At 43.0% G+C, this 26,490-nt stretch overlaps 1 protein-coding gene across 2 annotated transcripts; it reads left to right on the top strand.

Moving 5' to 3' along the window:
* Nucleotides 1-706: 706 nt before the first annotated feature.
* Nucleotides 707-26,036, top strand: LOC135504022 (activin receptor type-1B-like). Of its 2 annotated transcripts, none has more exons than XM_064922272.1 (10): nucleotides 707-1,028; nucleotides 19,566-19,805; nucleotides 20,103-20,232; nucleotides 20,492-20,604; nucleotides 20,859-21,089; nucleotides 22,767-22,934; nucleotides 23,572-23,728; nucleotides 23,831-23,955; nucleotides 24,244-24,374; nucleotides 24,562-24,692. In XM_064922272.1, exons 1-10 carry the CDS (start codon nucleotides 965-967, stop codon nucleotides 24,604-24,606), a joined length of 1,404 nt encoding a protein of 467 aa, XP_064778344.1. In that variant the 5' UTR covers nucleotides 707-964; the 3' UTR covers nucleotides 24,607-24,692. The 2 variants fall into 2 exon arrangements, with proteins under 2 accessions (XP_064778344.1, XP_064778343.1); XM_064922271.1 differs by having other exon boundaries at nucleotides 709-1,028; nucleotides 24,594-26,036.
* The last annotated feature ends 454 nt before the right edge of the window (nucleotides 26,037-26,490 follow it).

Genomic DNA, 26,490 nt, shown 5'->3' on the forward strand with positions numbered 1-26,490 from the left:
TCATGTCTTCCACCCTGTCCAATTCCAAATGGCTTGGCTGGCTTTGATAGAAGGAGGATTTGACCAGTAGACGTGTGTGTAAGTTCCAGGTGATAACAGCAGCAAGAGAGAGAGCTATACCATTCTGCCAAATGCATCCCTGATGAGCCTGACCATGTTTATTTAATTTAATTAACTAGGCAAGTCAGTTAAGAACACATTTTTATTTACAATGACGTCCTACCCCGGCCAAACCCTAACAACTCTGGGCCAATTGTGCACCGCCTTATGTGACTCCCAATCATGGCCCGTTGTGATACAGCCTGGAATCAATCCAGGGTCTGTAGTGACAGCATCTAGCACTGAGATGCTGTGCCTCAGACCACTGCGCCACTTGGGAGTCCATTAAAGTGTTAACTATCGCAATTTGACTAAATTATCTTTCACTAAATCTTCTAATATGTACTTGCCCAAAATGATGACAAATAACCTAAAATACTACTAAAAGATACAGTAAGTGACCTGATACATTATGTGACAAATATTCCAGTCAGGCAATATATCTGAATCCTATACCACGAATTGTTAAATCGTGTAGAAATGATCAAAAATCATTCAGAGCAGTCAGAATATTAATTTGCATCACAGACAATCCAATCATTCTAGCGTCGGGTCTACCATAAGAAAGGGGCTGGAACCAGAAAGAGCGCACCCCTTTAAAACAGAATACACACCCATTTAATTAATTATGCTGCCCGCATCACTTCGCCTGGCTTTTTGTCTTTTATTTTCATCCCACACGTTTGGAGGCGACAATACACCTTTTTGCTTGTAGTTCTCCATAAAACCCAAAGAAGAAGACTTCGCCTGGCTGGTTGGCTGGTTGTCTGTCTGTCTGGTGGTGGCTGTATGGTTTGTGGTGTGTTTAGGTCTGACGGTGGTGTTTACAATACCACACTCCGAATGCGATGGGAATGCTGATGAAATGGCTTTAAAACAAATCATTCTCACGTTACTGGTCCTGTTCGGGTTAGTAACCATCGGTGATGGTAAGTGAAATGGTTTACGTTTGGCCCCTTTGGCTTTTGTCTTCGTGTATGTTTTGTTTGTTTGAGAGGGAGAATGGCTTGGCTGGCATCGCCTGTCGATCATCATGGCGCTGCCTGTCTAGGGTTTAAACCGCAAACACATTATAGCTAGTACTACTTGCTAGACTCGTTGAATAACACGGCCGGTGAAACATGTCACGTGTATTTCTGTAATCATGCATCTGGTTTGCTTAGCTGGTTCTATAAATAGAAAATGTGATTTAGTGTGTGAGTGAGTCGATGTAGCTCGCTGACGAAACGTTAGCTAACAAAACATGTTTGAGTCTGTTTCGAGCTACTGTAGCTGCTTGGCTAGTTTGCTAACCAGGTGTGTACAATGGGACCAGGCTAACAATGTAGTCTGTGCATTTCAACATTGCTTCGTGTTTATGTCTTGAAAAGAAGCCACACGTCTCTGACGTTAACGCTACAGTTATCTGTAAGCGGCGGTGTTATGCCTTGGTGTTTACTAAACAATCGCCTGGCGGCCCGTGATTAGAATTAGGCTCGAGGGGGGGCTCTTCCGCATGTAACAAGACCCATAGTCAAGCGTTTAGAGCTTTTTATGATTGCATGTGTCTCTAATAGCTATCTCAACTGAAATAAAGTATATCCTTAAACCAATAACTGGATACAGGAATCCAGACAATTTATTCCCCAGAGGGGGTACTATTTTGTGTGTGTAAATAAATGGTTACTGTGTTGTGACCACCACTACGCTAGCCAAGTGTACTGGCAGTGGTGCGACACCAGCCGTCCATTCAGCCGACCCAGACAGAAGTCTGGGTTCTTTGTGATGGAAATGTGGCGAATGGGGGTCTTTTCAGCCCCCCCCGCGCGCACACAGCGGGAATTTGGCATATGGTGTCTTTAGTCTATATAGCCTCTAGCTAGACGTGTTTGTGTTATTGGTTACACTGCCTAGTTGTGTTAAACTTACTGAAAAAGCTGGACTGTCACTTTTTTTAAACTGTTGAGAGAGGGTGAAGTTTATTTCAGATTCAAAATCATTTGAACATTCTTGTTCCACTTGAGGCATTGTAGATAAGGGCTGGGAGTGTCTTATTTTCCTCTGTGATATTTTCTTCTCTATGGAAAGACATTGCAAGTTAGAATTTTGTGGCCTCCTGCATGATGCAGCAGTCTAATGCACTGCATCAGTGCTTGAGGTGTCACTACAGACCCAGGTTCATTCCAAGGCTGTGTCACAACCGGACTGCTATCTGGATTCCAATAGGGCGGTGTGCAATTGGACCAGCGTCATCCGGGTTAGGGGAAGGTTTGGCCGGGGGGGGGGTCTTTACTTGGCTCATAATTCTCTAGTGACTCATTGTGGCGGGGTGGGAGCCTGCAAGCTGCCTTTGATTGTCAGTTGAATGGTGTTTCCTCCGACACATTGGTGGGGCTGGCTTCCGGGTTAAGCGAGCAGGCGTTGCGAAACGCTGTTTGGCGTGTCTTTTTTCGGATGACGCATCACTCTACCTTTGCCTCTCCCAAGCCCGCTGGGGAGTTGCAGCGATGAGAGAAGATCATAATTGGATATCACGAAAGAGGGGTGAACTAATGTTAGTGTGGGAAAGGTGGAGAAATGATTATTGATCAATTATGACAAACCTCCTGGCATTGCCAACTTAGATGGAAAGTTACTGACGATGGCAGCTGACTCTATAGCCACTCCTATCTGTCATGTCTATAATTTGAGCCTCGAGGAAAATCTTTGTCCTCTAATAAACTGGTCCTTAACATCTCTAAAACATCTCTAAGTTATTTATTCAGTTCTAGACCTTGTCTGAATCAAATCAAAATCAAATCAAATCAAATTTTATTTGTCACATACACATGGTTAGCAGATGTTAATGCGAGTGTAGCGAAATGCATCTGGTAATGAATGGTGTGGCGGCTGAACAAGTTGAGGAGAAGAAATTACTTTGTGTTACCTTAGATTGTAAAGTGTCATGGTCAAAACATACAGAATCAATGATTGTTAAGATGGGGAGAGGTGTGTCTGTAGTAAAGAGATGCTTTGTGGAGTCAAAAAAGCAGAGCAAGTCCTGCAGGCTCTAGTTTTATCTTGATTATTGTCCAGTACTAGAAAGAATGACCTAGTTAAGCTGCAGCTGGCCTGGAACAAAGCGACACGTCTTGCTCTTCATCGTAATCGGAGGGCTAATATTAATACTAGGCATGTCACTCACCTGGTTAAGAGTTGAGGTGACGCTGACTGTTTCACTTCTTGTTTTTATAAGGAACATTGTGTTGGAAATTCCAAATTGTTCGCATGGTCAACTTACACACACTTGTGCCACCAGGGGTCTTTTACAGTCCCCAGGTCCAGAACAAATTGAAGGAAATGTACAGTATTATACAGAGCTATGAGTGTGTGTGGATCCTTCCATCTCATATAGTGCAAGTGAACAGCAAACCTGGTTTCACAAAACACATAAAGCAACACCTTACGGCACAGCGCCTCTCCCCTGAGCGGCACGTAGCCTAGTGTTTAGAATGTTGGGCCAGTAACCGAAAGGTTGCTGGATCGAATCCCTGACCTGACAAGGTAATCTGTTCTTCCCCTGAGCAACGCAGTTAACCCACTGTTTCCCGGGAGCTGAAGACATGGATGTCAATTATGGCAGCCCCCCGCATCTCTCTGCTTCAGTTGGGTTAAACCCCAAAGATGCATTTCAGTTGTGAATCTCCATCTGCTAAGGGGGATCCTGATAAATAAACAATCTTCCCGTTGCAACTAGCCACTGACAAAAACATTTTAAAATGGAGAGACCGAGAAAGTTACCCATATGTGCCAATGTCAATAACCTTAAGTGACTCATTCAACTTCCAAGAAGCAGAGAGCAACATTGCATTCCTCCCTTGACCGGATGGTTTTTAGATGAGGACATGGTGCACTTTGATTGCTCACATTTGAGTATTTTCAAATAGACCGTGTTGAAGTGAGATGGGTAGAGGTGAGAGCAGCCTAGACTACAGGGTTGAGACTCTATGCGAAAGTATATCTAGGACCGGCTGGGATGTACCGGAGTTGACCATTTGACTGGGTTAGCCAAATGTCACACTCCAGTGTAATGTAGTCCTCTAGTACCAGTGAGAGCGGAGGAGGTTGGTTTCTCAGGCCAAGCAGACAGACTGGGCATGAGGGGTTTGTCCAGCTGGGCTGTGGCTGCTTTATGAAGAGGGGCCCACTCTGCTCTGTCTGGGGCCACAGTTTCACACCACATAATGGATTATACCATGGCAAAGCTGAAACCAGATGGTACCAGAAGTAGCCTAGCTAGTGCGGTTAAAAGGAAAAGTTGTTGGGCTACTGTAGGCCCTGGGGGTCTGGTCTGTGACTCAATTTACCCACAGGATCGTCATGGCTCACAAGACGCCAGTTTCATCTCCTGTTGATGGCATCATTTGAACTTACCAGTCATTAGTTTTGTCATCATGAGGCCTACATGCCTTTCTGACGTAACTTATTTTTGTGGATCCATTGTTTTTCTCTAAGCTTTGGTGCACAATTAAAGGTCAATGCTGCTTTTCAACCAGTCAGGAATAATCTAATGAGTTCAGGGCTTAAAAGTATACCTAGGCTCAATAGAAGCCTTCAACAACCATAAGACCCACCAATAATTACATTATTTTATCAAAATAATCTGCTTTTTTTTTCTTCAATTGCCGATCTGGCATTCAAGCCTATGAAAATGGCCATTTTGTTACAATTGTAACCAGAACCATGCACATCCACTAATAATGAACAACATCTGGTAGCAGTCTTTATAGAGCATTAACACAGGTTTCAAACAGTTTCTCAAGCACAAGCCCACCACTAGCGAGTAGCCAGCTAGTTTGTATATTTAAAGTCTAGCCAACTTGGATCTATTTGTTTGTTAACACGGTAGAACAGTTGAACTGTTATAAAACACCCTGCTGTCTGTCTCCAACTGTTTAAACAGCCTGTTCACTTTTAGATGTTGAAATCAAGTGGGCTACCTGGATAAGGTGATGCTTATTACTCAGAATGAGCACGAGTTGCCAAGTAGACTCTGCTCTATTCTAAATGTTGGCAATTGAGTCATGAAAAGGTATCCTTAGGAGAATCAACTGATTCTGTTGGACCAAACTTCAAATGTAAATAGGGAGTTGAAACTGCTTGTTGTCAGAGAAAGTTCTTTCATCTTTGTTGTTGTGAGTGGCAGGGGGAGGGGCTTGGTGTCTGTGTGTACGAGTGGGAAGGAGCTAAGCAGACACCACGCAGGAGTTAAGGAGACGAGACCAAAAAGACACATGCTCATAATAATAATTAGATATATTGCCTAGTCCCAAATGGACCCCACCACAGCTTTGCATAGCCTATAGTATATTTATTTTATGCTAATAAGGTGAGTTTATTGCCTTAGAAGGCCTTGCCTATATATAAAGATCTATTGGTTAACCAGAAGAGCATCTAGAACTGGGGTCTGTCAGGTCCATTCAGCCTCAGGTCTGATTGCCCCCCCTTCTTAAAAAACAACATCCTTTTTTTTTTATCGGACCTGGGTTTGATTGTCTGTCTGGGTCCAACTTTTTGCACCCGAGAAGACCTCTACCAGAGACACTGCTGTGAAGCAGTGCAGGGCACATCTCTCCTGCTTTCTCTTCTTCTCTCTCCTGCTTTCTCTTCTTCTCTCTCCTGCTTTCTCTTCTTCTCTCTCCCTCCTGCTTTCTCTTCTTCTTTCTCTCTCCTGCTTTCTCTTCTTTCTCTCTCCTGCTTTCTCTTCTTCTTTCTCTCTCCTGCTTTCTCTTCTTCTTTCTCTCTCCTGCTTTCTCTTCTTCTTTCTCTCTCCTGCTTTCTCTTCTTCTTTCTCTCTCCTGCTTTCTCTTCTTCTCTCTCTCTCCTGCTTTCTCTTCTTCTCTCTCTCTCCTGCTTTCTCTTCTTCTCTCTCTCTCCTGCTTTCTCTTCTTCTCTCTCTCTCTCTTGCTTTCTCTTCTTCTCTCTCTCTCTCTCTTGCTTTCTCTTCTTCTCTCTCTCTCTCTCTTGCTTTCTCTTCTTCTCTCTCTCTCTCTCTTGCTTTCTCTTCTTCTCTCTCTCTCTCTCTCTTGCTTTCTCTTCCTCTGTGTCACATTCACAAAGCCTATAGTGGACCTGGCTGTCCCATCAGACTTTTATCTGTCGTCTCACTTATGCGTCCTTCCTCTGCCAGGAACCTATAGACATATATCTAGTCTGGGTTCTGTTTCCTTGTCGGTAAAGGAAGCTCTGTGTGCTTTAATAGCCCCAACTAGCCTGCTGCATTGCTGCTGTATTATACAGCCAAGGCTACCTCTCTTGTAGCCACTGCCTGTCGTTGCCTTGTGTGTTCAGAATCAGATCTCATGTAATCAGAGATGACTTAATAAATACAAGAAAATACCCTTTTTCCTTGGCTGAACTGTAAACAGAATATGATTCGGTGTGGTGCTGAACTATCTCTACAGCTGCTGGTGTGGTGCTGTTTCATGTCCTAATGATGTTGTGAAATGAAAAGGAGCGTATCAAGTCAGATTTCAACATGTGCATGCCTGTCTACCAGATTAGAGTCAGGGGAATGTACAGGAACAGAGCTGCCTGGAAGTCACAAGTGATGGGATGTTGGGACTCTTTTTACTGGCTGATGTTTTCAACTCGTTCAGTGAAAAGAACAGATCTTTCTACTAATTTAGTTAGTTTGATTCAGTAATGCCTCGAGCACGCAGGACCAGCGAACGAGGAGAACTTAAAAACTTGAAAGTTCTACAAGCTTCTCATTCACCATAGGGGGCTTATTGGTGCTGCCATTGAACACTGTTATGCACACAAATATGGTTATTTATTAACCAGGTTCCATCCAACCTCTATGTGGGTAAAGTACATGTGGGTTATAAAATGGCCTGATGGAAACAGAATATTTTTCTGGGGCGGCAGGGTAGCCTAGTGGTTAGAGCGTTGGACTAGTAACCGGAAGGTTGCAAGTTCAAACCCCTGAGCTGACAAGGTACAAATCTCTTGTTCTGTCCCTGAACAGACAGTTAAACCACTGTTCCTAGGCCGTCATTTGAAAATAATAATTTGTTCTTAACTGACTTGCCTAGTTAAATAAAAGTTAAATAAAATGTTGACAAAACAAAATACGCTAAACAAGGTCAGATGTTGTGTCGGTAAAATTAACTGTGAGTAATGTCGGTGAAAATGTGCGAATATTGATAATATTATAGAAATATTGATAATCCCATGTAGGTAATATGTGCGCTCTGTTCTTATCTGCGCTCTGTTGGCTAGAGCTCACATGCCAATACCAGAGTATCACACAACTATTTAACGCCACATTTGTTTGTGAGAGAACCATCAGTAGAGTTGATGATGCGACGTAAACCCATTTTGTGCACAACTTCATCACGTATAGTATTTTAATTTGCAACAAGTCAAAACATATTGTTTTATACAGATTTTTTAAATATATTTGCATGTGAATCTGTTGCAGGTTGGCTGTACATCTAGTTGTTGATACCTTTTTGAAACTAGGTCTAGTTGTGGCTGCAACCGGACTAGATTGAGAACGGCTCTTGTCGGAATGCTTGAGCCTTCCATGTTTGTTGATCAGTGGTAGGCTGTGTTTTGGTTCTACAAGGCTGTCCATCAATAAAACTCAATCAATTCGTTGCATTCATTCTTACATCACGTGATCAATTATCAGTTATTTTCCTTCTCTGTGCTGCCTGCAGCATGACCTATTTTCCTTCGTGCACATATACAGTTGGTGGTGGTTGGAGCCCGTCTCCGGAGCCGCCAGCAGGTCGGGCTTTATTGCCAAAATCCAGAACTATCCCTTTAACGACCTGGCTAATAACTTCTTCTCTCTGTGGTGAATGTTGTAGCCTGGGTCCGCTGGGGATGAGTGTAGCTTTCCCCTTTAATTACCCGGCCCTCTAATGACCTCCATCAACCGAGAAAGCTCTGGATGGCTAATTACAGCTGCAGACATTCTGGCCTCTCATTGACCCGTGGACATAAGTGCTCTGGTATTGTTGCTGTTGGATGAAAACCTCTTATCTGCAAAACAGAAACCTTTCAGTAAATTGGGCGGCTGGGGATTTTCCATAAATGAACATACAATTATACAACTTCAGAAGCAATTTAGGAAACAAATGATTGGGGTCCAGGGGTTCTCAAAGTGGGGTCTGGTCCGTGGAGGTACTGCATTTCATTTGTAACATATTCAATGACTTTCGACCAAAGGATTTTTGGAATAAGTTTTAAATGTTTTAAGTGTAATACAATTCCTATTCATCTACCATGTACAGTTGAAGTTGGAGGTTTACATACACTTAGGTTGGAGTCATTAAAACTCATAGTTTTGGCAAGTCAGTTAGGACAGCTACTTTGTGCATGACACGTCATTTTTCCAACAATTGTTTACAGACAGATTATTTAACTTATTCACTGTATCACAATTCCAGTGGGTCAGAAGTTTACATACACTAAATTGACTGTGCCTTTTAAATAGCTTGGAAAATGTCATTGCTTTAGAATCTTCTGAAAGGCTAATTGACACTACTGTGGATGTATTTCAAGGCCTACCTTCTAACTCAGTGCCTCTTTGCTTGACATCATGGGAAAATCACACGAAATCAGCCAAGACCCCAGGAATAGTTTTTTAGACCTCCACAAGTCTGGTTCATCCTTGGGAGAAATTTCCAAATGCCTGAAGGTACCACGTTCATCTGTACAAACAATAGTACGCAAATATAAAAACCATGGGACCACGCAGCCGCCATACCGCTCAGGAGGGAGACGCGTTCTGTCTCCTAGAGATTAACGTACTTTGGTGCAAATCAATCCCAGAACAGCAAAGGACCTTGTGAAGATGCTGGAGGAAACGGGTACAAAAGTATGTGTATCCACAGTAAAACGAGTCCTATATCGACATAACCTGAAAGGCCGATCAGCAAGGAAGAAGCCACTGCTCCAAAACCGCCATAAAAAGCCCGACTACAGTTTGCAACTGCACATGGGGACAGAGATGGCACTTTTTGGAGAAATGTCCTCTGGTCTCATGAAACAAAAATAGAACTGTTTGGCCATAATGAACATCGTTTGGAGGAAAAAGGGGGATACTTGCAAGCTGAAGAACACCATCCCAACCGTGAAACACTGGGGTGGCAGCATCATGTTGTGGGGGTGGCAGCATCATGTTGTGGGGGTGCTTTGCTGCAGGAGGGACTGGTGCACTTCACAACATAGGTGGCATCATGAGGGAGGAAAATGATGTGGATATATTGAAGCAACATCTCAAGACATCAGTCAGGAAGTTAAAGCTTGGTAGCAAATGGTTCTTCCAAATGGACAATGACCCCAAGCATACTTCCAAAGTTGTGGCAAAATGGCTTAAGGACAGCAAGGAGGCCAACAAACCTGACTCAGTTACACCAGCTCTGTCAGGAGGAATGGGCCAAAATTCACCCAACTTATTGTGGTAAGCTTAGCTAGCGTCCAACCACGCTAGCGGCTAGCATCCCACCTCGACAACAGCCAGTGGAATTGCAGGGCGCCAAATTCAAAACAGAAATCTCATAATTTAAATTCCTTAAACATACAAGTATTTTACACCATTTTAAAGCGAAACTTGTTGTTAATCCCACCAGTGTCCGATTTCAAAAAGGCTTTACGACGAAAGCACCAAACGATTGTTAGGTCAGTACCTAGTTACAGAAAAACACAGCCATTTTTCCAGCCAAAGAGTAGTCACAAAAAGCAGAAATAGAGAAATGAATTACTAACCGTAGATCTTCATCAGATGGCACAGTACTTCATGTTACACAATACATGTATGTTTTGTTAGATAAAGTTCATATTTATATCCAAAAATCTCAGTTTACATTTGCGCGTTATGGTCAAATGCATTGTCTCAAACAAATGTCAAGTGAAAGTGCAGAGAGCCACATCAAATTACAGAAATACACATCATACACATTGATAAACATACGAATACAGAAACTTCTCTTTAAGGCAACTGCTGTGTCAGATTTCAAAAAGGTTTTACGGAGAAAGCACACTTTATGATTATGTTAAGTCTGCACCTAGCCACAGAAACCCATACAGCCATTTTCCAGCAAAGGAGAGTGTCAAATTCAGAAATAGCATTAAAATGAATCACTTACCTTTGATCTTCATCTGGTGGCACTCCCAGGTCTCCATGTTCGACGACAAATGTTCGTTTTGTTCGGTAATGTCCCTCTTTATGGCCAAATAGCTCCTTTTTGTTTGCACGTTTTGTCCAGTAATCCAAATGCTTAAGGCGCATGCACTAAAGAAACCCAAAGGTTTTGTTTGTTTGTTTTCCCCCAAGTACAATAAAAGTTAGTAGAAACATGCCACACGATGTTTAAAATCAATCCTCCAGTTGTTCTTGTCATAAATAATCAATAATATTTCAACCGGACAAAAGCTTCATCAATAGGAAAGGAGAAACCAGAAATGCGCGTTCCCTATCAGGCGCATGGCTGATGAATGGAAATGTCCACTGGCCACTGATTTGACAGTGCTGTATCTCCCTCATTTTTCAGAGTAAAAGCCTGAAACAATGCCTAAACACTGGCCACATGTAGCGGAAGCCATAGAGACCGTGAACTGGGTCCTAAGTCTTTGTATGGTGGATAGGCTTTCAATGGAAAAACAGCCTTTCAAAATAATAGTACTTCCTGGTTGGATTTTCCTCTGGTTTTCGCCTGCCATATCAGTTCTGTTATACTCATAGACATTATTTTAACAGTTTGGGAAACTTTAGAGTGTATTTTATCCAAATCTACTAATTATATGCATATCCTATCTTCTGGGCCTGAGTAGCAGGCAGTTTAATTTGGGCACGCTTTTCATCCAAAATTCCGAGTGCTGCCCCCTACCCTAGTGAAGTTAAGCAATTTTAAGGCAGTGCTACCAAATACTAACTGGGAATGTGATGAAATAAATAAAAGCTGAAAAAAATCTCTACTATTATTCTGACATTTCACATTCTTAAAATAAAGTGGTGATTCTAACCGACCTAAAGACAGGGAATTTGTTCTTGGATTTAATGTCAGGAATTGTGAAACTGCGTTTAAATGTATGTAAACTTCTGACTTCAACGGTATATTTTTAACCCTGTGCAACATGGGCCTAGGAGGCTCACAGGGATATTGCTATCCACAGTACTCTACCAATTATACATTTTTTGTTCAGATGTTGAAGTCAAGTGGCCTTCCTTACTTCTCAGAATGAGAACAAGTTGCCAACTCCTTAAACAACTATCCTTTATGCTTATTGCCCATTTCTAAAACTGACCAGACAGCTAGTATAACAGTCTGACTAAACTGCTGCTAGTGGTACATGGTACCACAATGTGTGACAGACTGAGCAATCATTTTCCAGAATCAATGTTCATCGACACTCCTGTTTTAGTAGTGCCTGCTCTGCACACTATGAGGAGTTGAGACAAACCAGGTATCGTTATAAAGGTTAACCTCTATTACAGTAACATACAAATTGCCATGTCTTTCGGTGTCCATATGACCGATTCTGTTGGCCCAAAACTCAAATAGCAAGTTGAAACCGCTCGTCAGAGAGGAAGAAGTGATCTCATCTTTGATGTGAGTGGCAGGGGGAGGGGCGTAAAGGGGCGTGTCACCGCAGAAGGAGACCAAGAAGACGGGCGGGTGTTAGACGCTCATGAAAAATACAAATATACCTGCTTCTTGTGGTTCCGGAATGTTGCACTTAAAACATACAAATTTAGACCGATATTCCAAATCTGACAGACTCGACTCTTACAAAGACATGTATAAGTAGCCGATTTGGTTGCTGCAATCCAGAAGGTAATCTGATTCCGATATGAATTAAATACTTTCTTTTAGATTAGTTACGCTATATCAGCAGGACAGGTATTCACAGAGGGGGACAACACACTGATCCCCAGTCAGTTAGGGGAGGAACAAACTGGGATGCGAGTGAAGAGTGGCAGCTTAAGAACGGATCCAAGGACAATGGCAGTAGCCTGGTTAAACCAGACTAAAAGCTGTGCTCAATGGTGAATACAGGGTTCCTACTGTTTTTAACCTGGCTACAATAGTTGCCCAATTACTGTGGCATTAGAATATATTCTAACCCTGAGGGGGACTGGGTGGATTCAGGCTTGGCACCTACTAAAGGCAGACCCCTAAAGGGCTATGCGCCGTCAGACTTCAACATCCCCCTGATGGATAAAAAAGGGGGATTTACTCTGAAGCGTTCTGCTAATCCTTTCCCTGTTCTGGAGGCTTTTCAAACAGCCCTTGAGCTCTCTCCTGTCAGCACTAGTCTCTGTCTCTCCAACTCACTGGCAAAAGCCATGTCAGTGCACGCTTTAGGACTACCTCTAGGTTTGGACTTTCAACAGCAACAGAATTTCTATAAAACCTGCATAAAAAGGGTAACCACCATACATATCTCCTTGGTATCCATTAATCTTTCTCTGAGTTTGTTACACTATTCCCTCTCCTCTCGGTCTTACTCAACCCACTTCCCAGGTTTACTCATTCCCACACACACATTGCAACATCATGATGAGTGACGGTGACCTGCAAGTGGCCAAACCACTCCACCCAAGTCCTGGGAGCGATTCCCACAGTTAAACAGCTGCTGTGTTTTGCGTAGGTGTGGGTGTGTTTTTAAACGTGTGCATGTGTGCTCACATTTGCATGCGTGTTGTTGGAACAGTGTTTTTTTTTTTTCTGGAAAAAGTGGAGTGAGTCTGTCTTGCTACATCTCATGTCGGTATGTCGGTCTGACCGGGAAAATGCCAGTAAGTAACTCCTAGTGGAGCGTGTTCATGTTCACACACACACATTTCCTGCAGATTATACAGCGGTGAAGCAGCAGGCTCTGACAAAGGGAGAAAAACAAGCCAGTGCCACATCCTTCTAACCTGAAGCTATATAGAGGAACATGGTTTAGCTAAATATGACCGGGAGAAAGACCCAGGCAGAGAGGCTACTGCAGGCCTTCTATAGCCTGGCGATTGGCCCAGACAACACACACAGTATACAGAAGTTTTCAAAGCCTCGGGGAAGGTTTCCATAACACAGGGGATCAGCCTGGTACAAGGACAGTCTGCTATGCTACAGACTCCCTCAAGCCTTATGATGACTGGAGAACAGAGGTCTTCTTGACTACATCAGAGAATGTCAATGTGGCCATTCCTTAGATGGCAGATCAATCTTCAACATATTTTCAGAAAATGAGAGAAACTCATAATTGAATGTATTCAAACACACCTCTATTGACCAGCTCACAGACAAGATAGAGGTGATAGGCTTTCTGGGTACATAGACAGAACCAGTACCCCAGCAACTGAGGAAGGAAAATCAACATGGTTGAACACAGCACAGCAGCCGTTCCTAGAAGTAGTTAGTGACTGGTCACTGTGTGGTCTGTGGCCTACCAGAGCCTTGGGTTGTGGCCAGTTAGTCCTTATAGTAATTATGGCTTTAAAACTAGCCAAGCTGAATATGATCTGGACCTTGAGCTGTACAAGTGTGAAAAGATCACAATTTCTCCAAGCTCAATTAAAAAACCTAGATGGTAACATACTACACTTGAACATAGAATTTGAAGAAAGAAAAAATGACCAATGTTCTCAAACTGAGAATGAGGGGCGGGAGGGGGGGACTACCACGACACATCAGTGCCCAAAATAAACAGAGCCGTCAGAGACCAACATTTTTGCTCATGATTTAATTTCCTTGGCGTTTTGAAACAGAATTGAGTTGGCCTAATATCTAAATATGAATGGCCCGTGGGAAGGACAGTTGGGCACAGTGTGGCGTTTGAGTTGGTTGGGTGAACTCTGCTCTTGTATCCAGTTCACATAATTGGTGTCCTTACACTGGTCCTTTGTGCTGAGATTAGAGGGAAACGAGGAGCGACTGGACTGGCCCTGTGCCCAACAAAGAGCAGGGAAGCATGGAGAGGGTGAATGGGGGAGGGGCAGCCAGAGTGGCGGGTGGGTCACACTTACCAGACCTTGTGCTCTGGGGATAGAGAATACAGATCAAATACCATGATGTCATTTGATGAAACGTGTTGGTTTTGAACAATCTATTTTTGATGCAAACTTCTAATGTCCTATAAAGAATGTCTGAAAATGTTGTCTTCTGTGGAGAACTGATAGGATGGGAGGGGACAATAAGGGTGGTGGTGGGGGCTTAAGCATCCCCCCAGCTGTGAGGTCTACAGCTAGCTAGAGCAAGCAGCTGTGACATTCAGTCATTAAAACCAGTCTAGACTTTGACTTAATAAATAAATAATTGAATGCAGGATAGATGGAGCTGTTTTGGCTGCAAGAAAGTGTGAAGTTCCTATCATTCCTGCTATGTTCCTGCCAGACAGACATGAACTGTCCCAAATGGCTCCCTATGTAGTGCACTCCTTTTGACCAGAGCCCCAGTAGCACACTAAATACGGAATAGGGTGCCATTTGGGACGTAACACGGTGAAGGAAGGAATTAAGAAAACGTTGTTGCCACAACCAGTGCTTCTGTTTAATTTTGACAGAGTTCAGGACAGGCCTAGTATTTGAAATCCACATATAATATGAATGACCACCTAATCATATTCCAGGTCTGCATTCAAACCAATTTAAGAGTAGGCCCAACTAACATGCTTGAGGAAATAAACTGCCAAGGACCCAGACAGGTGGAACAAGTTGTACCGAGGGATGAGGAATACTCTACACTACTCCTGTGAGAGCAGTGATCATGTCCACAGGGCCGTGAGAGGCTACACTGTCTGAGACTGCAATTAGTGGTCACACTTCATTTCAGCTCACATCTGTACCCTATTTGACAAGGTACCTGACATGACTGAAGTCCCCTACTCCGGTCTGTAATATACTGTCAATGTCGGACCATGGAACTCCATTTTTGCCCATTTTTCCACTAGTATTGAAAGCAGTAGCCTAACTGCCCCCCAATTCACTATACATTTCATGACTCACTTTTTGGGACCAGGGACCCCTTTTGTAATAGCACATTTATCAGGGACCCCTGATACAATGTGAGATAAATAAAATGTACAACAAGGAGTTTTACTGTGACTTCGGCTGTGCATGGCCGGATGAACCAGGTCCCTCGGGCAATGGGGAAATAACATTTTAAAGGCCCAGAAATGTAAGTTCTGTCATCTTCATTGAAAGCAATTCAAAGAAACGGTAGATCTGTTCTGTGTGCACTATTTATATGCTTCCCGGTCTTAAGTTTAGTTTTTGCTTCTTTTGGTTTTGTACACCAGCTTCAAACAATATTTTTGTTTAAGGAATATATATTTCACAGTGGTTTAGATGGTTCAATGATTCTCTACACTAGCTTGTTTTGTAACCAACTAAAATTAGGCGAACTATTCAAATTTTTGCAACCAGGAAATGGGGTGATTTCTGCATAGTGCATCATTTAAATGGCTCTGTTTATGTAAGTTAAAAAAAATAAAAATAGGAATAAAAGGTTTGAGTAAAGGTTTTGTTCAGATGCTGTATAAGGAATTGGCAACTTGTTCTCATTCTGAGAAAAAGGTAGGCCATTTGATTTCAACATCTGAACAAAAAATATGTATAATTGGTAGAGTACTGTGGATACCAATATCCCTGTGAGCCTCCCAGGCCCATGTTGCCCAGGGTTGAGAACCTACATGGTAGATTGACACTCCACACACCAAGCCCCCCCCCCCCTGCCACTCACATCAAAGATGAGATCACTTCTTCCTCTATGACGAGCGGTTTCAACTTGCTATTTGAGTTTTGGGCCAACAGAATCGGTCATATGGACACCGAAAGACATGGCAACATGTATGTTACTGTAATAGAGGTTAACCTTTATAACGATACCTGGTTTGTCTCAACTCCTCAGTGTGCAGAGCAGGCACTACTAAAACAGGAGTGTCGATGAACATTGATTCTGGAAAATGATTGCTCAGTCTGTCGCACATTGTGGTACCATGTACCACTAGCAGCAGTTTAGTCAGACTGTTATACTAGCTGTCTGGTCAGTTTTAGAAATGGGCAATAAGCATAAAGGATAGTTGTTTAAGGAGTTGGCAACTTGTTCTCATTCTGAGAAGTCAGGAAGGCCACTTGATTTCAACATCTGAACAAAGTGCACAGGCTAAGAAAGCATGCTGTTAAAACTGTTGGAGATGGACAGAAGGCTGTGTTCATAACAATTCAACTGTTTTACCTAGCAAATAGATCCAAGTTGGCTAAACTTAAAATATAAAGATTAGAGAGCTACTCTCTAGCATGTGGTGAGTAAGGTCAAGTGTTGGTTTCATGTTTCATGAGTTGAAATAAAACATACCAGAAATGTTCCATACACACAAAACACTTATTATTTTGAGGGAGTTGGCATGCTAACTGCAGGAATATCCACCAGAGCCGTTGCCAGAGAATTGACCATTTCTCTACCATAAGCCGCCTCCAACATTGTTTTAGAGAATTTGGCAGTACGTCCAACCGGCCTCACAACCGCAGACCACGTGTAACCATGCCAGCCCAGGACCTCCACATCCGGCTTCTTCACACTCGCATGCTGGAGAAGTGTGTTCTTCATGGATCAACTGTACCGGGCAGAAGACAGCGTGTATGGCGTTGTGTGGGCAAGGGGTTTGATGCTGTGAACAGTGTCCCCCGTGGTGGTGGGGTTATGGTATGGGCAGGTATAAGCTATGGACTACGAACACAATTAACATTTTATCGATGGCAATTTGAATGCACATAGATACGGTGAGTTCCTGAGAACCATTGTTGTGACTTTCATCCACCATCATCACCTCATGTTTCAACATGATAATTCATGGCCCCATTTTGCAAGGATCTGTACACAATTCCTGGAAGCTGAAAATGGCCTGCATACTCACCAGTCATGTCACCCATTAAGCATGTTTGGGAAGCTCTGGATCGATGTGTACGACACCGTGTTCCAGTTCCCACCAATGTCCAGCAATTTCTCACAGCCTGATCAGCTCTATACGAAGGAGATGTCGTGCTGCATGAGGCAAAAGGTTTTGGAATGAGGTGTTGGCTGAGCAGGCATCCACATACTTATGGTCATGTGTTGTATCTCAACAATAAGTTTAAAAAAATATATATGTTTTATTTTTTAGGCCATATCGCCCATCCCTACCCGCCATTGTTGTGTTTGGCTGTGATTGTCACCTTTTTTGATTTCTCCTAACGGGCTAGTGTCTATTTTTTGCTGTCTTATATAGTGTAAATTGGGTCATGCGGCCAATGTAGAAACCGCGCTGTCATTTCCTGGTTGCTCAAATTCTACATTATAGGCTCCCAGGACAGTGTCCTCTCCCTTCCTCTCCTCTGTGTGTTTTGGGTTCATCTGCAGTGGTGGATCTGGTTTCAGCCACAGGGCTGTCTGCACAAACCCCACTCCACTGGGTGTGTTGTCTATTCTGATTGGGACTATCCTGGGTAGTCCATTTAGATGTATGTATGTATGTTTTTTTTATTGTTGGTTTAGGATGCCCTCTGCTGGAAATAATGTGGTCACTGCAGTAAGTCAATTGTTTTCCGCTTATGGATTGATGCTCATGGTCATCAACGACAGTTCATCTCATTCTGTTCTGGAAATAAATCGATGCCGATTTTAAATTGATTTGTAATAATGACAATTACAACAATACTGAATGAACACTTATTTTAACTTAATACATCAACAAAATAAATTTAGCCTCAAATAAATAATAACCAGTTCAATTTGGTTTAAATAATGCAAAAACAAAGTGTTGGAGAAGAAAGTAAATGTGCAATATGTTCCATGTAAAATATGTGCCATGTAAGAAAGCTAATGTTTAAGTTCCTTGCTCAGAACATGAGAATATATGAAAGCTGGTGTTTCCTTTTAACATGAGTCTTCAATATTCCCAGGTAAGAAGTTTTTAAGTTGTAGTTATTATAGGACTAGTTCTCTCTATACCATTTGTATTTCATATACCTTTGCCTATTAGATGTTCTTATAGGCACTTTAGTATTGCCAGTGTAACAGTATAGCTTCCGCCCCTCTCCTCGCTCGAACCAGGAACACAACGACAACAGCCACCATCGAATCAGCGTTACCCATGCAGAGCAAGGGGAACAACTACTCCAAATCTCAGAGCGAGTGACGTTTGAAACGTTATTTGCGCGCACCCCGCTAACTAGCTAGCCATTTCACATCACGTCGTTACACCAGCCTAATCTCGGGAGTTGATAGGCTTGAAGTCATAAACAGCAGAGCTGCTGGCAAAACGCATGAAAGTGCTGTTTGAATGAATGCTTATGAGCCTGCTGGTGCCTACCATCACTCAGTCAGACTGCTCTATCAAATCATAGACTTAGTTATAACATAACACACAAATGCGAGCCTTAGGTCATTAATATGGTTGAATCCGGAAACTATCATCTCGAAAACAAGACGTTTATTCTTTCAGTGAAATACGGAACCGTTCCGTATTTTATATAACGGGTGGCATCCATAAGACTAAATATTGCTGTTACATTGCACAACCTTCAATGTTATGTCATAATTACGTAAAATTCTGGCAAATTAGTTCACAATGAGCCAGGTGGCCCAAACTGTTGCATATACACTGACTCTACGTGCAATGAACGCAAGAGAAGTGACACAATTTCACCTGGTTAATATTACCTGCTAACCTGGATTTCTTTTAGCTAAATATGCAGGTTTAAAAATATATACTTCTGTGTATTGATTTTAAGAAAGGCATTGGTGTTTATGGTTAGGCTCATGTTGGAGCAACGACAGTCCTTTTTCGCGAATGCGCACTGCATCGATTGTATGCAACGCAGGACACGCCAGATAAACTAGTAATATACTACACCATGTGTAGTTATCACTAGTTGTCACTAGTGATTATGTTTGATTAAGTTTAATGCTAGCTAACAACTTACCTTGGCTTCTTATTGCATTCGCGTAACAGGCAGGCTCCTCGTGAGGCAGGTGGTTAGAGCGTTGAGAGTTAACCGTAAGGTTGCAAGATTGAATCCCTGAGCTGACAAGGTAAAAATCTGTCGTTCTACCCCTGAACAAGGCAGTTAACCCACCGTTCCTAGGCCGTTATTGAAAATAAGAATGTGTTCCTAACTGACTTGCCTGGTTAAATAAAGATTCAATAAAGGTGTAAAAAAAAAAAAAAAAAAGTAATTTAAATAGGCAAAGTCAGCGTCCAAAATTGCCTATTTTCCGATTTTTTTTTTTTGTTGTTTTTGTTTTGACAACTTGAAATCGGCCCTAATTAATCGGCCATTCCAATTGATTGGTCGACCTCTACCCTCTATGTCTGTTATCTTGCTCTGATTCAAGCTTCCATGCTCCTCAGACCACAACGGAAATTTCTGACTTTGCAATCCCGATCGCAATTGTTTTTACTGACCCAAATAAAAATCATCAATTGGCAGTTTTTCTAACCTCCTTCCTGTCTCTTTTCCCCAGCCCTGCGGTGTAACTGCACCAACTGTGCAAAGTCTGGTTATGAGTGTGAGACGGACGGGGCCTGCATGGCCTCCACCTCCTTCATCCAGGGCCATGAGCAGCATGTAAGGATCTGTATTACCAGAGACAGCCTTGTGCCCCCTGGCCAACCTTTCTACTGTCTGAGTGCTGAGGGACTTCTCAACACACACTGCTGCTACACTGACTACTGCAACAGCGTTGACCTCAAGGTCCCCTCGCGTGAGTACAGCTGAAGTTACACCAGCCGTGTATTGCAGGTGCATTCCACCAGAATAACTTCCTGTCATCGTCTCCTTTATCTGCAGTCATTTGAGAGAACAGGACTGGTGAAGGCCACACCCCCTTGTAGACATTCCCCATGTTGCTTTTATCCCTCTCATTCTTTCATATCAGTGCAGATAAAGGAGAGGTGATGAGAGGAAGCCATTTTGGACTATTGAGATGAACCCTTTGTGTTTAGTTTAAACTGTAAAAATAGTAATACCACTACCTTGTTCTCAATGTCTCCCTCTCCAGTTCCAGTGAGCTCTGGTGGCCCCTGGGGGCCAGTGGAGCTTGTAGCTGTGATCGCAGGGCCAGTCTTCCTTCTGTGCATGCTTCTGCTGGTGGGAGTGTTCCTGTTCCAACACCACCAAAGGGCCTACAGGTGAGTTGGCACTGCGTGATGGGAGGGCCCTATATGTTGGTTGGCACTGTGTGATAGGAGGGCCTTACAGGTGGTCCATCAGGTAGCCTAGAGGTTAGAGAGGTGGGCCAGTAGCTGGAAGGTTGCTAGTTCAAGCCCTGAGTGGGAACTGACCTGGCAACTGGAGGGCTGCTGGTATCAGATCTGTGTCAGTTGAGATGACCAGAAGGTGCATTTCAGGTTCTCACCATAGAGACAATAAATCTCTCTTCTGGTACAGCCACAGGCAGAGGCTGGAGGTGGAGGACCCCTCCTGTGAACACCTCTACCTGGCCAAGGACAAGACCCTGCAGGATCTCATCTATGACATGTCCACCTCCGGGTCTGGTTCTGGTGAGTAGACTGAGCCTACACTGCTTGAATAAAAGGTTCTAGATATGGAACTGCAAAGCATGCTTATGTTTTAGCAGTATCCTCTACCCTCTCCTGCAAGCAGAGGGTATACATTGATGTTCAATGTTAAGAATATCCTTTAGGTATCTCCATAAGGAATATAGTCCATGCATACAAGTTTGTATTTAGGTAAAAGCCAAACGGCATCAGCCAGGAGTACCACTATTTGCTCTTCTCTCTGCTTCCCCCTGCAGGCCTGCCCCTGTTTGTGCAGCGTACCGTAGCCAGGACCATTGTTTTGCAGGAGATCATAGGGAAAGGCCGGTTTGGAGAGGTGTGGCGGGGGAAGTGGCGTGGAGGAGACGTGGCGGTGAAGATCTTCTCTTCCCGGGAGGAGCGGTCCTGGTTCAGAGAGGCTGAGATCTACCAGACCGTCATGCTGCGACACGAGAACATTCTGGGATTCATTGCCGCCGACAATAAAGGTGAGCGTTCTCTCACCACACACACAATAGGGCAGGGTTTCCGTTGTAGCACTGGGCGTTTCACCAGCAACATTTATTATCCCAGACATTTTATACATGTACTGGACCCGCATGCATTGCATGCGTAACCTGATTTTATTCAATTTTTTCAAGCTTTTATTTAACTAGGCAAGTCGGTTAAGAACAAATTCTTATTTTCAAACACTTTCAATGATTCTTACGAAATTCCGATGCTCACTTTGAAGATGTTTAGAATGATTGTTTACATTTACTTTTCCTCAGCCAGCAAGACGTGTAATGAATAGCAACATCGCTAGCCTATGTCAATCTAATATCCTCCATAGTAGAAAAGTGTACCTATTCTATTGATCAGCTTGTTGTTCTGTGCATGAAAGAAATGGCCTATTAACTGTTGTGGGATGATAGATCCCAAATCCAACCAGTAGGACCTAGGCTACATAAGAAGCAATGAGGCTGATACAACTAAGAACGTTTGGCTTAAGATGTTGATAAACTATTATTTCTTCACATTAGAAACGCAGCAATGTGCACAAAGCAGCAGGTGGGAACCCTGTCAAAAGGGCACATGCGAGCAGTTTCATGTGACGGAGATGAAAATATCCATTATAAATGTAGAAAGATGGGAGATCTAAAGATGCAACAACTAGCATGGGTTGCTAATATGACTAGGATTGTGCCTTTGGCGAATGGACAATGAAAGAAAGTTGATTTGAAAACCAAGAGAACATGAAAAAAATAGGCTACTGGTTTCAATGGTATATGGAAATCATTATAAAATAATTGCCTCCATGGTTGGATATAAATTTGAAGCAAGGTAAGACTTGCCTCATCTGAAGCAAGACGTTCAGGTTTCAAACAAATAAGTATATGTTTTCAGAAAAATAAAAAACAGATACCTTATTTACATAAGTATTCAGACCCTTTGCTTTGAGACTTGATATTGAGCTCAGGTGCATCCTGTTTCTATTGATCATCTTTGAGATGTTTCTACAACTTGATTGGAGTCCACCGGTGGTAAATTCGATTGATTGGACATGATTTGGAAAGACACACATCTGTCTAGATAAGGTCCCACAGTTGACAGTGCATGTCGGAGCAAAACCAAGGAATTGTCCGTAGAGCTCCAAGACAGGACTGTCGAGGCACAAATCCGGGGAAGGGTACCAAAACATTTCTGCAGCATTGAAGGTCCCCAAGAACACAGTGGCCTCCATCATTCTAAAGTGGAAGAAGTTTGAAACCACCAAGACTCTTCCTAAAGCTGGCTGCCCGGCCAAATTGAGCCAGCAGGAGAGAAGGGCCTTGGTCAGGGAGGTGACCAAGAACCCAATGGTCACTCTGACAGAGCTCCAGAGTTCCTCTATGGAGATGGAAGAACCTTCCAGAAGGACAACCATCTCTGCAACAACACTCCATCAATCAGGCCTTTATGGCCTTTATGCTGCCAGGCAGGAGCCACTCCTCAGTGAATGTGCATCTTAAAACATAATATTATTTTTGTTTGTATTGTGGAGAACAGAGGCATGTGAATACGTTCTGAAGGCATTGTATCTCTGGTGTTGTAGGTGCATTTCAAAACAGCGCACCTACTGGCTCTAGTTTATTGACCATAGAATTCTCCTCCCTCCCTTCTGTCTGTCTTCTCTCCCTCGCCAGATAACGGCACATGGACTCAGCTGTGGCTGGTGTCAGACTACCACGAGCACGGCTCTCTGTTTGACTACCTGAACCACTACTCTGTGACCATCGAAGGCATGATCAAACTGTCCCTGTCTGCTGCCAGCGGCCTGGCTCACCTGCACATGGAGATACTTGGAACGCAGGGTTAGCACAGCAGGGAGATTTAATTATATGGACCATCCACGTTCACTCAGCCCATACGTGTTTACATTCATAGACTAGGGCGCGTTCAGCAGGTTTGGAACATTCAGATAGAAATATGTTATGTACAACAAACATTCCTCTGACATGTAGAACAAGGAATCATGTCAGCTCTATTCATGCCATTTCTATCTGCAATGTTTTGCAGCTGAATGTGGCCCAGGTAACCAGATCGATTGTTGGTTTAGCTCCTCTCTTGTTAAAATATTCCAGATATTATTAAGGAAGTTGGCCTTGTCTGAGCCAGAACTGCTATATGTAAATATAATGTATTCCAGATATTTGAATTGTTTTTCTTCACTTTACATGTTACGTCCTCACCATGGCCATAGCTTGCACCTATTGCCCTGCCTTTGAATTTTATAAGGATTCTCATTAGCTGTCGTCAAGGCGTCAGCTAATCTTCCTGGCGTCCAACACACAACTAAAAATACATTAGACAAAATACTTGACTGTTTACAAAGTAGTAGACATTAAAAACCTTTAACAAAATAGACAGTACAGACATTAATTGACCTGGTTTAAATATTGTGTGCTCCCTCCATTCCAGTCTTCCAACTCAGTGTGTGTTCCCTTCCAGGCAAACCTGGCATCGCCCACCGTGATCTGAAGTCTAAGAACATTCTGGTGAAGAAGAATGGAATGTGTGCCATCGCTGACCTTGGGCTGGCAGTACGCCATGAGTCAATCTCTGATACTATAGACATCGCCCCTAACCAGCGCGTTGGCACCAAGAGGTACTGAGACCACTGGTTGCCCCAACTCGCACACAAACAAACACCTTTTCAATCTTTGAATTGGTCTTAAAAGTAACTTTAATTCAATCCTGTCTGTTCCAGGTATATGGCTCCAGAGGTCCTGGAAGAGACCATCAACATGAAACACTTTGACTCATTTAAGTGTGCTGATATCTACGCCCTGGGGCTGGTTTACTGGGAGATCGCACGTCGCTGCAACACTGGAGGTAAGACACTGACTGGGTTTCAAGTCCTTTCTTGGAGTCGTGTTGCGCAGATGATCAAATCTCACAACACCCGGAGAAGGTTTGTACGCGCTTGAGATTGATTAAATAACAAACTGCATAGAATCACTGATCTACAAATCACCTTGTGCCCCAAATAACTAGTCCCTATGAGTTCAACATTAGGGATTCTGTGCCACACCCTGTAACTTCTCAGGAACCACATTCATTTGAACAAATGTTCTGATATGTGTTCATGAGTGTCCTGGCTGCTCCTCTGCCCCCCTATAGGTATCCATGAAGAGTACCAGCTCCCCTACTTTGACCTGGTTCCCTCTGACCCTTCCATAGATGAGATGAGGAAAGTGGTGTGTGACCAGAGGCTGAGGCCTAACGTACCCAACTGGTGGCAAAGCTACGAGGTAATGAGCGAGCACAAATACAAACACCTCTGGACAGAAACATTGCATTTGTTGACTTGCTGGACAGAAACATTGTTTGACTGAGCGTTTAAATGTAGACATGGTGGAAACATAACAAATCTTATTTTTATTGTACTTTATTCATACAAGGCAAATCGTTTGACATTTCCTTTGTGTGTGTATGTAGTTGGTTGATCGAACCCTCTCACTCTTCTCCAGTCTCTGCGTGTGATGGGTAAGATCATGAGGGAGTGCTGGTACTCTAACGGCGCAGCCCGCCTCACAGCTCTACGCATCAAGAAGACCCTGGCTCAGCTCAGTGTCGAAGAGGACATCAAGATGTAAGCTCAGTGTGGGACAGACTGCAGAGCCATGTAGCTCGCTGGAGACTCACAACTACAGAAGACATGAAATGTGTCCCAAAGGGCACCCTATTCCCATTGTAGTGCACTACTTTTGACCAGGGCCTATAGAGTTCTCGTCAAAAGTAGTGCACTATATATGCACTAGAGTGCCATTTGGGACTAGACAACAGAGAGAGGACTGACACTACACAGGGAAAGAAAGGACAGACCAAATCCTGCCAGTTTAAAAGCCACTCTCCAAGTTGTGACAAGGCCTACCTCAACTTTTTATCCAAAACTACTGAGAAATTCCCTTCCGTCCCTGCTCTCTTCCTCCCTTTGTTCTCCTTCACCATGTTATCCCACCCTCCTCTCCTTCCCATTTCACCTCACTACCGCTGTTAATACTTCCATTATTATCAGTACAAACTGCCCTGTTCAGTTTGTTTTGTGTTCTGAGGCAGGAATTATTACTATTGTACAGTGACAGGAAGTAAAAAAAAAATGTTTTTATCTTAAGAAAAACAAGCGTTCCCTTCAACGGACTAGCTACATCCTGAAAACTCATTGACTTCATGCCCACATTTTTTAAGTTAGAATATTGTGTTATAACTTGTTTTGTTTTGCATGTGGGAGAGTAGCACAAGCACTGTTTTTGTCCCCCAGCCCCACCGTCTGTACAGGATGAAACCAACCTACCATATAAGGCAGGAAAGTCACTTCTCTAGGCATGTCCCAAGATGCATCAGCAAAGTAGACTGCAGCTATTCCAATACTGTTTTCAGAAGCCTGGAAAAAAAACTACAGGCTATTGGACAACATTGCACATTTGTCATTTAACATTGTTTTTATTTAAAGCGATGTAGTGTGCATTCTGCTACTTGAATAATCCACAAACATGTTGCACTCCAAGTCTGTGACTCACTCCTCCTTGTACGTGACTCCTATATGTATCTAATTTTACATTTGGTCCAGTTTTTTTTTATTTAAATGTTTTAAATCTGGCAGGGATGTTTTAAGGGTTTTATTTATTTGTTAATAGTTGTATTATTTCATATTTTGATGAATACACTGTGATTTTTGATGTGATGAGGAAGCCAGTGAGATGTATAACTTTTTAATTCTGTATTTGTGATACGTTAGCTGGGGTAGCTCCAACCTCTAACTACTGGCTTTCATGTTCATTGTAACAAAATGGACTCATCTCACCTGGGGGTAGTGCTAGTGGCCAATACACTGAGCAATGAAAATCCTGTTTTATTATAGACACTACTGATGGATCTGTTTTGATTTGTGTATATAAACATCTTTTATCTCAGTGGGGGTGTAGTCATTTTTCAGTGGTTCTGAGATGCAGAACGCAAAGGAAAGCTTGTCGCAGAGCAAAACACTGTGCTTTCTTGGGTTCTAGCCATCTATTTTCCTTTTGAAACTGGAATAGTTATCTCCCCATAATTGGGGTGGCAGGGTAGCCCAGTGGTTAGAGCTGTCGTTCTGCCCCTGAACAGGCAGTTAACTCACTGTTCCTAGGCCGTCATTGAAAATAAGAATTTGTTCTTAACTGGCTTGCCTGGTAAAAAAAATATTTTATTTTCAATCAAACAAAGCAAGAATAGGTTGGATGTGCATTATAATGGTTATTAGGCTAAGACTTGAACTAGGCTCTCTGAAACAGGACATGTTCTGATAGTCCCTTGTTCTGCCACTAAGCAAGGCAATTAACCCACTGTTCCCTGAGGGCCGAAGACATCATTTATGGCAGACACCAGCAC

This window comes from Oncorhynchus masou, chromosome 18 (genome assembly GCF_036934945.1).
Source record: "Oncorhynchus masou masou isolate Uvic2021 chromosome 18, UVic_Omas_1.1, whole genome shotgun sequence".
In the NCBI taxonomy this organism is placed as follows: Eukaryota; Metazoa; Chordata; class Actinopteri; order Salmoniformes; family Salmonidae; genus Oncorhynchus; species Oncorhynchus masou.